We start from the raw sequence: 14,025 nt of genomic DNA, 5'->3' as shown, positions 1-14,025 counted from the left end.
TTCCCAAACAGTGGGAAACCACCAATCAGTGACGTCTGGACTGGGGCCAGATCACAGCCCATATGGGGATGATCTTGACGTCATTACCAGGACGTCATATGGACTTTTTTTTGTTTGACATGAGGTCAAGATCATCCCCTAATGGGCTGTGATCTGGCCCCAATCCAGACGTCACTGATTGGTCCAGCTGTGATCTGGCCCCAATCCAGACGTCACTGATTGGTCCAGCTTGATCTGGCCCCAATCCAGACGTCACTGATTGGTCCAGCTGTGATCTGGCCCCAATCCAGACGTCACTGATTGGTCCAGCTGTGATCTGGCCCCAATCCAGACGTCACTGATTGGTCCAGCTGTGATCTGGCCCCAATCCAGACGTCACTGATTGGTCCAGGTCCTGACCGTGCTTGCTGGGAAGGGACCCATTTGTGGGTCACGGACCAATATTTATGGGACTCAAGTAAAAAAAAAATATATAATTTTATACACTTTAAAAACAAACAAATCTAAGGAATTCCATGACTATAAAAAAGGAATAATTAAGAAGTAGTGAAAATAGCCAATCTACAAGCGACTAGTTGTGTGCTTGTTGTAGATCGGACATTTTCACTAGTTTGGGTCCCGGGCAATCTTCGTTCCCACTCTCACCTATGGTCATGAAGTGTGGGTCATGACCGAAATTATAAGGTCTCGGGTACAAGCGGCCGAAATGAGATTTCTCAGAAGGGTGGCTGGTATCGTATCTCCCTTAGAGATAGGGTGAGAAGTTCAATCACCCGAGAGAGACTTGGAGTAGAACCGCTGCTCCTTCACTTGGAAAGGAGTCAGCTTAGGTGGTTCGGGCATCTAGTACGGATGCCCCCCGAGCGCCTTCCTAGGAAGGTCCTCGATGCACGTCCCACTGGGAGGAGACCCCGTGGCAGACCAGATGGAAGGATTATATCTCCAAACTGGCCTGGGAACGCATCGGTATACTCCCTGAGGGAGTGGAGGAAGTTGCTCAGGATTACATGTCTGCATTCAGACAAGGAAATCTGGAAGGCTCAGTTGGAACTGTTACCCCCGCGACCCGATTCCGGATAAGCGGTTGAAGATGGATGGATGGATGGATGGATGGATGGATGGATGGATGGGTCCCGGGCAAACGTCTAATCTCTCTTTTGGGTCTTGACCTGAAAGGTTTAGGAACCACCACTTTGTAGCACAGAGAAAATAGCCGATCTACAACCTAACAACGGCATGAACACTTCACATCGAGCGTGTAGATCTGCTATAATTTGAACATTTTGTAAAAATGTGTGGAAAATATTCACTTTTTACATTCCCAACATAGAGACGGCAGGTTGAAAGTCGTCAAGAAACAGCAGCTTTGTTTCTGGATTAACGTCCTCTTCTATATGAGCCGACCACCTTTTAGCACACCACCACCTACTACAGTGTGCAGGAACTTTCATGGAACTTGTTATGTTCAATCAGACATGTTTGGAATAGCGCTGTGAAGTATCCTGTAACTCAAGCGCCGTGTTCTAGGCGTATCTGTCTAGAGTTCTCTCTGTGCTGTTTTACTAGAGCTGGCCCGCTTTGTTTTGATAGGTGGGCTGGCTGGCCACTGTACAACATCTGGACCTGAGGCCTGGCTAGGAGGTTCTGACATTCTGTGCTCTGAACTGCTTCTTACAGAGAATGGACAATGAGACGTATTTATTATGACATTCTTACATAATGTGATTATCCTGCCTCTTGTTCTTAATTGCTCTTTGACATTAAAGCAGGGGTCTTCAACGTTTTCAGGCCAAGGACCCCTTAGTTGAGAGAGAGAGAGAGAGAGATGAAGCAGTGACCCCCCAGAACCTGTTCATAGATTCCATATAGTTTCATTGTTTGACAGCACGATCATCAGTGTATTTTGGATTCATGTCAATTTGTGTTTTCAGATATTTAACCACTTGAACCATCAATACTTAATAAACTTGACCTTTCACTCTGTACTTATTCTGCTCTTTTCCTCGCTACACCAAACCTCATTGCCAAAAATAGCCGATCTACAAGCTGAGCTTGTAGATCTGCTATTTTTGGCCAAAGTTCTCCGAATAAGGACACTAGGGTTCAGATGGTTAATATAGAAAAGGAGAAAAAACATTTATATCACACAAAGATTTGAAGGACCCCTTGTAGTAACTCTGAGGACCCCCTAGGGGTCCCGGACCCCCTGTTGAAGACCCCTGCATTAAAGGAATAGTTCATCCCCAAAATGACTTTTTCTCTATCGATTACTCATCCCATGAAGACTTGAATTTGTGGATTTCTCTTTAGTTTTTTTTGCATTCCTAAAGCCAATAATTTGAGAAGACTCTTTGTGTCTCCATAGGGAACAAGCAAATCACACTGCTGGTCATCAAATTATTGGCGTCGGAATGCGACAAAAAACAAAAATATCCATGAATTAATATCCAAGTTATTTTTGGGATGAACTAAAGCCCTATTTATACTTTATCGTACCTCATACGACATCCTGTGCAAAATAGCGATCTACAGTATATAGGCTCACAAATGCGTTGTGAGCTTGACCTTGTAAGCTGGTGAGCTCACATTGTCAGCAATTATTTTTATCACTGACGAAGGCCTATGTGGCCGAAACGCGAAAATGTAAAAAATACCGAAGAGACGTTGAACTTATGAGTGCGGTCCATCTTTCGAAGTTCTATATGTCACTTTGAATCTGCACCCGACAGAGTTCAAAGACAGTTCATACCTTTTTAGTTGAGCACAGCCAGGCCTTTGAAGTGCTTGGCTAAAGCTGTACCATGCAAACCTAGCCTGGCACGACCAGGTCTCTCAAGCCAGACTGTTGACACACACAATGTTCAGATGCTCAGTCATCAAACAGTCTGCGCAACGGAAGCCCTGAGAATGATTTGGGAGTAAAGCGGATGCCCCGCCTCCCTCCCACCACTTCCATTTTGTCCGAAAATGAAAAATCTAAAATATATTTTCTTTCTTTCTTTATTTTTTCACGAACAGAAATGACAAACAGATGACAGCTTCTGTTCTCGGCTGTTTCAGAGGCAACGTTCCAGACTGTACTGTAGGCCTATGTAACATTCAGAGATTGTGGAATAGTTGTCTGGCTATACCAGACTAGGCATGACCAGACTAAAACACAAAACTATTTCACTATTGCTTTATATTACTATACAATTAAGATTTCTACTCTGTCCTAATTTTTCTCCTCAATGAGCAGTCAATCTGAAAATGCATGGGCACTGAGCCATTGACATTGAGGAAGCTACTGTAATGTTTCACTATTTCTGTTAGACCTGTTATATTTATGTTGTTTATTAGCATTTTCACCACAGTCTATGGGATAGGTAGTCGTGGTCACGGTCTCATAACCTGGACAGACAGACAGACAGTGGGTGGAAATGCAGAGAGTGACTCACACGAGTGCCCCAGTTAATTTATTAGCAGGTGTTTCCAATTGTGAAATGTTGCTCTCCATTTTTGGCATTTTATAGTAGGGCTGGACCTGGTGTGTAGGCTGGACACAGCTTCAGAGAATGCCAGCAGACAGGCAGACAGACAGACAGACAGACAGAAAGAGACAGATGGCTCAACAAGTAGCAGGTTGATTGTTGTTGTTGTGTAGAGTCGACAGCGAGTAGTCAATTAAGTGCAGAAGCAGTAATTACAAAAGTAGCACTAAGCTTGCTAGTGACCTCACCACCAGTTGGCCGAGGGACAGAACAGTCATGGGCCATTCATTCTCATGTATTTTTCACCTTATGTGGGGCCACGAAATCTGTAGTCGCGGTTTTGGCCACAATCTGCTTTTACTTTGGGTGTGCACAATGCACATCCCAGGGCATCTGTACTAGTAGAGGCAATTGTTTTCTAACACCTCTTAAACAGCGTGACATAAAGGTCATTTGGGTTGCAAACATCTCATCGCAGGCAGAATACCTCCTGTACTGCTTGATGCTCAGTTGGAATCAGGTTTTATGGACATGAGGAACTTGATACTGAAGGTGATGTTGGGCTTTTTTTCTTCTTCTTTTTTGCCATACTGTTTAGTGTCTACCGGCAATACTCTTCTCCTCTACAACTCTTGCAATAGGAAATAATGGGGAGATGAAATATCGGTGGATGAGGTTCTCATAATGCTGGTTAACCTGGTTATGCTGTATGAGTTCACAATCATTATGTCTACCTTTTATGCTTTGATTTCCTGTACAGTTGCTCAACAGGAAAGGGTTGAAGTGAGATCTATAGGAAGCATTACCCCCAAGATGACCAGATAATAGTAGCCTGCTTCCAGACCATAGACCCCGCCCACTCTCAGAGTGTACTCTTTCTCTGGTCTGGAGCTGAGTACATGAATCGGGATTTATTTTCGGCCCGTCCAATGAGCGCGGGGGGTGGGGGTGGGTCTAACGAATATCCAATCCGCGCAGCAGTTGAAACGATTCAAACGAACACACACACAGGCAGGCTGAGGAAGGCACACGCACACACACGTGGGCGTGTTGATTTCACCAAGCTGTTAATGTTGATTACATGTTTCTGGTCGCAGTTCTGTGTGGAAGCAGTCACTGGCACAGACAGAGACACACACACAATCGCAAAAAAAGTTCCTCCCCCGTAAATCGCTCAGAATAGGCACAGTTTCAGATCAGGCCAAGATAATAGTGGTATAATCTAGTTACATCCTTATTTTTGTATTTATTGAATACTAAATAACACAGGTACAATGTATTCAAATCACAATGTCTTAATGATATTCCATACACATGCCTGTCAAGTTCCTGGGGGTCTGAGCTCAGTACGTTCCATTAAAACACAGCATGTAATCAGACATTGAGTAGTATTTCTGTACTGTAGCTTAGTGTGGCCACAGTATTATTTTCAGTTCAGTAATCTTCTCCAGGGCGGACGCAGTGTGGTCACTTTCATCAAGAATATACTTCCCCCAGCCTGGTGAGTTCTGACATCCAAACACAAGAATCCAGGTGTAAAAATAGGACATTTAATAGCCCTGAGGTAATGTGACACAAACGGCGTTCATATTTGAAAAACAGTATTTTACCAAATCTAAACCATATTAATTCGTTCATTTACTGGATTGCCTTACAAGTGTTTCTCGATTCATTGCGACATAATACTCCCACTGAGAGTAACTTTGAACAAACGTCAATTTTATTAGATTTTGTTGGGCATGTTTTTCAAAAAACCTTTCCTGCAGCTGCACCTGTGCTCATGTTTGCTTATGTAATGGAAATGTCAGCACACACTTATTAGTCTCTCATGGCATATTCTTATTGCCACCACGGCTTTCCCATGCCCTCTCAAGACTACAGATGGTCCTATGGCACATGTGTTAAAGCTGCAATCCAGAACTTATTTGAATGAATACATCATTATTATTATTATTTTAAGATTTGGGCTTTTATTGGATGGGGGGAGAGATGGGAAGCGACATGCAGCAAAGGTCGACCGGATCGGGAATCGAACCGGCGACGCCGCCAGGCATCCATGCCTATGTGGCAATGCCTAATGGGCCGTTTATAGTTCTGTACGTTTGATTTTGTGTACGTTTTGGGTGAGAGATATAACATACGTTAACTTGGTTTGTCAAACGAGAGTGTCGTCATGTCATGCACAGGTTTTTGACAAAGTATAAATTAGCCTTAAAGGGACAATAGAGAACATTCTGCTGCCAGATTTTACAACATCTCTGTTGCCTCTATGGTATGGTTGCATTGTATATCCATTTCTGTCACATATTATTTTCTTGTCATATATTCATTTTAATACATATATTATGTCCTCCTTACCCTTTAAGGGTAAAAGGATAAGTCTCATCTGGTGAGCAGACATCTGCTACCCTACAGTCTACTTGTTGTGGTAGAATGATTCAGTCTAGTTGGATAAGTACCCTTTATTATCATGATCTCAGGCTCCCACACCATAGTGGTCAAAGAGACAGAGGGGAGGGGAGGGGGGAGAGGAGAGGAGAGGAGAGGAGAGGAGAGGAGAGGAGAGGAGCGGAGCGGAGCGCACGTGGCAGTAGAACAGTGTTTATCATGAGGGTGAGGTGGGGTGACGGGGTCAGCTGAGGTCTGGAATAGCAGATCCCAATGGACCTTTTTCTACCTGAGAAAGACGTGCATGCACGCATGGGCACACACACACACGCAGATGCGTGCGCGCACACACAGACACACACAGACACACACACACAAATCTCACAATTTAAATGACTCCTCCTCAACCTGCTTAGTTCTAATGGCTGCTGCTCCTCTCTCTCTCTCTCTCTCTCTCTCTCTCTCTCTCTCTCTCTCTATTTGCCCTGTCCTTATGGAAAAACCACCAGCATATCTGTCTCACGTCAGTGGAGCAAGTCAACCTGTCCAGCATGCAAGCACGTACGCGTGCACGTACGCGTGCACGTGCACACACACACACACACACACACACACACACACACACACACACACACACACACACACACACACACACACACACACACACACACACACTCCGTCACAGCACAACCACACAGCCCAGGGGTTTGGTCCCTCCCTATAGGCTCAGTACTGTCACCGTTAAACTGCTTGGAAAGAACCTAAAATCTACAGCTCTCTGTCTTGTTTCTTCCATGTGGAGGTCAGTGGTGCACAGCCAGAACAGAACCCTTTGTCTATCCCTTCTAATGGGGCTTGATTTGTAAAAACAGACAGATATGTGAGCTTCAGGCAGTCAACCTGTGGTCCTACTCAACACCAGGCTCTAAAGTTCTCAGTGGAAGAGTAGGGAGATTTCCTCCAACCACTAGAGATGTGATATTGTATTAACATACAGTACTATACCATAGAGATCGGTTAAGAAAATAATGTATTGGGCCGCCTACTGGTCCAGGTGCATACCAACCACTTAAGTACCATGCATAGTAATACATAAGGACCGCAGGTCTACACTAGAAATGTAGGGGGAGAGAGATTTTTTCTGTTTGGTCTGTTTGGTGTACGTTTTTTCTCCCTGTCCGTAGGCTAGCGGACAACACCCAACCCGACGTATTAAAACCGATTAAAATGTACGTACGCATGAACTACCCGTGGCAAACCTTTGTCAACCGTGGGGGCAGTAGTGAGGAAAATGACCTTTCCTTTGCAAAAAGAGTGGAAAGATGTCGTTCTTCAACGTCTGTAAATATCAACCATACCTCTATTGGTACAAACATGGAAAGCTCTGTGGCGTGCCGTGAACGGCGTTCTCATCAAGAGCCCATGGTAAAGTGAAACGGCAGTGAGCCTCGATGTCTAGCCTAACATGTTGAAAAAGACCCCATCTTAGTTTGTTCATTTAGTTCATTTAGTTTGTTCATTCTTATAGTTTGTTCATCACATTGTTCATTTGGACCATAGAATTAACAATTTCACAGCTAATAGTGAAATAGATTTTCCAATTCACTATTATACTTTGTTTGTGCAGTAACTGTTACATTTCTTTTACTATAGACAACATTCCTGGCCGATTGCAGGAGGGAGGCCCCGCCCCCAAGTCGAAAGGGAACTTCCGGGTTCTGTCAGGCATGCATATAAACAAGAGGCAGTCACACACTCACACTCACGATAACATAACAACCTGGACTCACACTACTACTTTGCTTTCGTTATCTTTGATTACCTTCTGCTACAATGCCAACACATTGTGCAGTGCGTGGCTGTTCTAAGACTTCTGACCATCTGAAAGCTTGAATCCCACGGGACCCACAGGAATTATTGTCATCCTCTACCAGACAGCATGGGTGCGTTTGCTCATTGGGAAGCTGCATTTGTGATGTAGCCAGCCAATTTATTTAGCTCATCTCTCGCGCAGCATCAGCAAAACAACGTAGCAAATTCATCTTACCAATGAGCCAATGCTACATACATACAGAAATACATCTCATTTTCGTATTGTACATACCTTAAACATGATTGCTGCTGCATGACTGCAAACACGCCCAGGTCCAGCGACACAAGTGCATCCAGCTGTCTCAATGAAGCCTTCGTCGGTTACCAAAACCCACGGACCGTGGGCGTCGTTATTGAGACACTGGCTCGGTTCAACACTGGCCTTAAAAAAAATAAAGCCGTCCAGTTGATGGCTTAACACAACACCAACTTTTTCGCCGTGGAGATACTGATATGCCATCGTACTTTTAACAGCGTCCTGCTGAACGTCATCGACAGCCGTTGATGTCATCAAGTAAAATACCATTTTGTCTAACGTTATGTCCGGCCATGTCGTCATGTCGTCCTTCCAAGTATGGACTGTAGATGGGTGTGGAATCGTCAAAACCCCGTCTCGTATCAGCTGAGTGGATGAATGTTGCCATTTCAGTGGCATCGTGGCAAGTAAAAAACAGAAAGTAGTAAAAACAAGCACGTCCAAGCGGTCCGATCAGCTGGTGGGAGAGTGAGCTGTGACGAAAGCAGGAAGTCTATTTACGACTGAGCCCAAAAAAGGGCTTCCGGTCGGAAGTAGGGGGCGTGGCCAGGCATGTTGTCTATAGGAATATGGACTACAGTTCAATTCAATCTTTATTAGCAGACTCGGGTCCAAATACAAGAAGCAAGAAACAATAAAGAAAGGCATTAAAAATCAATCTTAACAAATGTAAAATAAATAGTACATATTAATGAACCCACAGGCAACATACACACAGGGACTTCAGCCTGTGCACCCTTAGTCTGGAAGCATATCTTGAACTGCTCATTATGGGGCTGGAGAGCACCACAATGATGCTGTTAGCAGATGCATCCAGCCGTTGCATGAACTTGAACATTAAATGTCTTAAAAGTGCTTTAAAAGTCCTCACTCCAGCAGTGACAAACATCAGACTAGCACTGCCCCCTCTGGGTTTTTTAAGGAGCAACCTTTGCATACTAGATTTCTTATAAGACGACCACAGATGAGCAGTATAAAGCGGTGTGTGCAATACTGTATGTCTTAAACAATGACGCTTTCACATTAGTAGAACCATGACTGAACTTGCAAGCAATAGTGTTAGCTTGAGCATACAACTTTCGACAATTCCTCGAAATTCCAATTCCTCCCTACTGCAATTTTATGACATCATACTCCATAGTGTTGTCAATCGTCCCACTTTACGCGCAAATTAAGCTTCCACGAAGGTAAGACTTATCATAACGTTGTTGTCCGGTGGAAACCTTGTATGTCCAACACTCTTTGTTTTCCATTTATCATTTTAAAAATGATTTAAACTAGTGAAAACAGACGATCTACAAGCACGGTGCGAGGCGCTGTGTGCTTGTAGATCGTCTGTTTTCACTACCTTTGTGCAACGGCCTTGTATGATGAAGCAGGGCTTTACTTTGCGAAAAAACATACAAATTTGAAACTTGGAGATACGAGGTTTCTGCCCGACAGTGACGATAAATAAGTAGGTTGGAGTAGCTTATTGTCTGTATGGGCCTTGAATGAATGTGGCTTTCCACTTTTCAATGGACCCAGGACACCTGGGAGATATGGATTGAGGTGGAGAGCAACATTACTATCAGCAACTTATCTAAACTGTGCTACTCATCCTGTACTGAGTTGGTGGTGCACAAGATCCAACCCAGCATCTTGTGGTCCACAGGAGAGTGCTCTGCTCTACTGACTGAGCTAGCCGGCTACAATAGTCTGCTTAGATGTTAAATGACATAACCTGAGTTATACTGGGCTGCACGTCATGTCACACACTGAAAATAGCAGATCTACAAGCTCACAATGTATGAATATGATCATGCATAAATCAATTTAGGCATTTAGCAGACGCTCTTAATCCAGAGCCACTTACAATAGGCAAGGACAGCACACTGTAATACATCACTTACAATAGGCAAGGACAGCACACTGTAATACATCACTTACAATAGGCAAGGACAGCACACTGTAATACATCACTTACAATAGGCAAGGACAGCACACTGTAATACATCACTTACAATAGGCAAGGACAGCACACTGTAATACATCACTTACAATAGGCAAGGACAGCACACTGTAATACATCACTTACAATAGGCAAGGACAGCACACTGTAATACATCACTTACAATAGGCAAGGACAGCACACTGTAATACATCACTTACAATAGGCAAGGACAGCACACTGTAATACATCACTTACAATAGGCAAGGACAGCACACTGTAATACATCACTTACAATAGGCAAGGACAGCACACTGTAATACATCAAATGCATAGAAATAGTATCTAAAAACATACCGTAGGTAGACCAAGAACCTATTCAATAAAATCAATAAAACAAAACAATAATCTGTACATTAGGGCATTAACGACTTGTGATTTTTGCAAGTCGACTCGACTCAGTAAAAAGTTGAGTTGAAGTCGACTTTATCGTTTGATGACGTCATCACATCACACACGACCCCCCAATTATTTTGGGGGGTCCCCAGATGATTAACTTAATGTGAAACATTGTTTTCTCACTCAACTGTAAACAAAAGTTTAAGTGTATAGAGGGTATCTTCACATTTCTTAAGTGCCAATTTACGGACTTTTTAATACCTCCTAAAATGACAAATTAAACATTGTCCAAATTGTCAAATATATAGAGGCAGAAATAGTGTAAATAGCAGATCTACATGCTCACAACGCCTCGCGTTCGCGAGGCGTTGTGAGCATGTAGATCTGCTATTTTCACAATAGAACGTTTTTTTTTTCTTCAACTTTGACTTTCGGCTTTCTCTGGTGGGAGTCAACTTGTGTAATGAAGTCGACTGAGTCGACTTGTCGACTTTTTCGTTAATACCCTAGTGTACATCGAAGCTATAGCTGCGATGTACCATAGGATGCCAAGTGGAAAATGGCCTGCCGTCAGTCTATATAAAAACGCTATCTAAATTACTAGTCAGGGAAAATTAGCAGAATACTTGTCAAATCTGGGAATAAATTCCTTACCAAACGATTTCTTCACCAATGTGTTCGTAAAGGTGTCTAGTAACACATCTAACAAAGATTGAAATTCAACATCCCTAGCAAAATGTTTGACAGCTATACAGTAGGTAATTCTGGGTCTCATTCACTTATACACTAAACTATAAGGGAAAAATTACTCCCAAAAAATATGCTTTAAGTGGGATGTGAGGGGTCTAACTATGTATTTTTAATTATTCTGAATCCATTGCAGGCATTTTAGTTTTGCACAAAAAACATTCCTTGGGCCAAAAATGGACCCCCATACCACTGTGAAAAGTGATGACTCCTCACTAAACCATCATTTTTATTTATTGTGTTTAGCCCAAGGAATGTTTTCCGTGCAAAATTTGCTTGCAATGGATTCAGAATAATTAAAAACACCTAGTAAGACCCCTCACATCCCACTTAAAGCATATTTTTTGAGAGTCATCCCTTATTGTAGTGTATAGTGAGTGAATGAGACCCAGAATTACCCTTCTCAATTATTTTCCTAGGGATGTTGAATTTCAAACTTTGTTAGACATGTTACTAGACACCTTTACAAACACATTGGTGAAGAAATCGTTTGGTAAGGAATTTATTCCCAGGTTTTTATTAATATTGCCTGACTATATATTTTATCCTTTGCATAAGAGCCTGTGAGGTCGTCGAGGGAGGCTAAATCAGGTCGTCGTGTCCCGGTGTCTCCAGTCAAAGCTGTTTGCCTCCAGTCTGTGAACCGAGCGGCACTGAGAACTGTCCTTTCATGACACCAAAATAACGCAGCATGGAAGAACTGTGCGAATGTTTCTCTTTCATTTTTCCATGATATTTCCAACTGGTCAGCGACTCAGCAAACCATTTCTTTCCTCCTGTATGTGTATGTGTGTGTGTGTGTGTGTGTGTGTGTGTGTGCGCACGTGCGTGCGTGCGTTTCCTGTAGACACATTTCCTCGAAGTCATCCCCTCCTCGCGTCACAGGCCAGAGGATGTGGTCACTCAGGTGTATGTAGACAGAGGCGTCACAAGGGGTAGGAAAGTGGGACTGAGTTACCAGGGCCCAAGGTGGAGGGGCCCTATTGTAACTTTAGCTATTGAAAAATAGCAGATATACAAGCTCACAGCGTGGCACCGAGTGCTGCGCTGCGAGCTTGTAGAACATTTGTAACTCAAATTTTGCTTCTGGGGGGTCCCTGGAACTAAATATTTTGAGATGGGGGGGTCCTTCACATGACAAAGTTTGAGCATCACTGACATGGAAACATAGGTTTCTTGGCATACATTTTCACGATTTTTCAAAAATAGCAGATCTACAAGCTCGCAGCGCGGCACTCGGTGCCGCGCTGTGAGCTTGTATATCTGCTATTTTTTAATAGTTAACATTCATGGGGGGCCCACAGTGAATCCTTGTACCCAGGGCCCAGAATTTGGTGTGACGCCCCTGCATGTAGAGCTGCTGGGTGCTGTTTTTGGTGGTGAAAGAGGCGGCGTCAATTAAAAAAAAGCTAAGGTATGGCAAATGACTGGTGTCTTGCACGTGCGCAAGACACCAGTCATGTTGCCATACCTTATGTAATGGAGGTGATCCGAACCTCCCCACCCGGCTTCGAACCCAGTTCTACCTCATGAAAGTCCAAATTCTTAACCACTAGACCAAAGAGGCATCTTTTTGGTCTGGGGGAGATACTAGACTTTTGAGGCTTCAGGCTGGGGCTGCGACTCTCTCCGTCACACTCACCCCCCTTTGACCTCCTCCTACGGGGAAGCCCGGATCCGGGTCACGGCACCAATGTAACGGAGGTGATCCGAACTTCCCCACCTGGCTTCGAACCCGGTTCTCCCTCGTGAGAGTCCAATATCTTAACCACTAGACCAAAGAGACATCTATTTGGTCAGGGGGAGATACTAGACTTTTGAGGCTTCAGGCTGGGGCTGCGACTCTCTCCGTCACACTTAGCAACAGGCACGATTACAGTACATTTTATTATTTTCCCCCCTAGTAGCCAAGGTGTGGCAGCTGCCATAGCTTGCCATACCCAATTGACGAAAGCTGATGACATGCAAAATGAAATGATTTGGCTTTAACTAGAATGTCAACATATGGTTTTATGGCTTCAAAGAACATTTGTGCCATTTTGTGGTTCATTATAGGCGGCCCAGCAGGGATCTGTGGAAAGCATCAAATCATTTGTAACTCTTAGGGGTGTAACGATATAGTAACTGTATCGAAATATAGTTTTTAACTTAAAAAATCGAAGTATATCGAAATGAAAACAACTAAAATCGAATCGTATCGTTTTATTTTGTATCGTATCGAATCGGCAGTGCAAAGAATCGATTGTATCAATACTACCTGTGCATTATATTTAGCATTTTTAAGAAGAACAAATTAAAAGGAGGGGTTTAATTACTTTTCCTTTCCATATAGCTACATTGGTCTATCGATACATGTGTGTAATCTCTGGTTTCATGTCAAGGTGCAGGTTGGTCAATATACAATGTCCATGTATTTGGAAGATAATCACTGTGTTTACTTATTTATATCCATAATAATACATGTTTCCCTTAAAAAGCTGCACTATCCACATCCCTCCTACTGGAGAGTTTTTTTGATACTGTGTCATTTACTGTTGTATCCTTACTCTATTCTATTGTGTATGTATTTATATTTATACATCTCTCAGAGTGTTCTAGAAATGTTTTTCCATATATATATTGTCGTTGTCTTTTAATATTCACAAATGAATAATGAAATTAACAGATGTATAAGTCACTTGGGCACACAGCAGGTTTTCAGTCACTTCACTTGCCAGTGATTAGCAATTACCCACCCCTCCCATGTTGATGGGGAGATTGAGGACACCTCCCTGAGATGACTCCACCTTTGTTCCCAGCCCCTATAAAAGTGATGTTTGTTCTGTCATTCTGTTAAACCCTGATGAAGACTGGTAACAGTCGAAACGTTGGTAAATAAATTATTTGCATCGTGGCTGAAGAGTGTGCGGCCTCTTTCCTCTCATTCATTATTATCTGCGTGGTCAGCACCTCACTCACTTAGG

General features: G+C 43.2%; 1 protein-coding gene across 1 annotated transcript in view; it reads left to right on the top strand.

Annotated features, from left to right (window-relative positions):
• Nucleotides 1–13,904: 13,904 nt before the first annotated feature.
• scara3 (scavenger receptor class A, member 3) overlaps nucleotides 13,905–14,025 on the top strand; it is a gene marked incomplete at both ends in the record, with an annotated part of 45,067 nt that continues 44,946 nt past the window's right edge. The window contains one exon of the mRNA XM_080745069.1: nucleotides 13,905–13,914. Coding sequence (XP_080601195.1) covers nucleotides 13,905–13,914 — 10 coding nt within the window. The remainder of the gene's footprint in view (nucleotides 13,915–14,025) is intronic.

Source organism: Nannobrachium achirus, assembly GCF_963921795.1.
Source record: "Nannobrachium achirus genome assembly, chromosome: 16".
Lineage (NCBI taxonomy): Eukaryota > Metazoa > Chordata > Actinopteri > Myctophiformes > Myctophidae > Nannobrachium > Nannobrachium achirus.
This window is presented reverse-complemented; position numbering and strand designations above follow the sequence as displayed.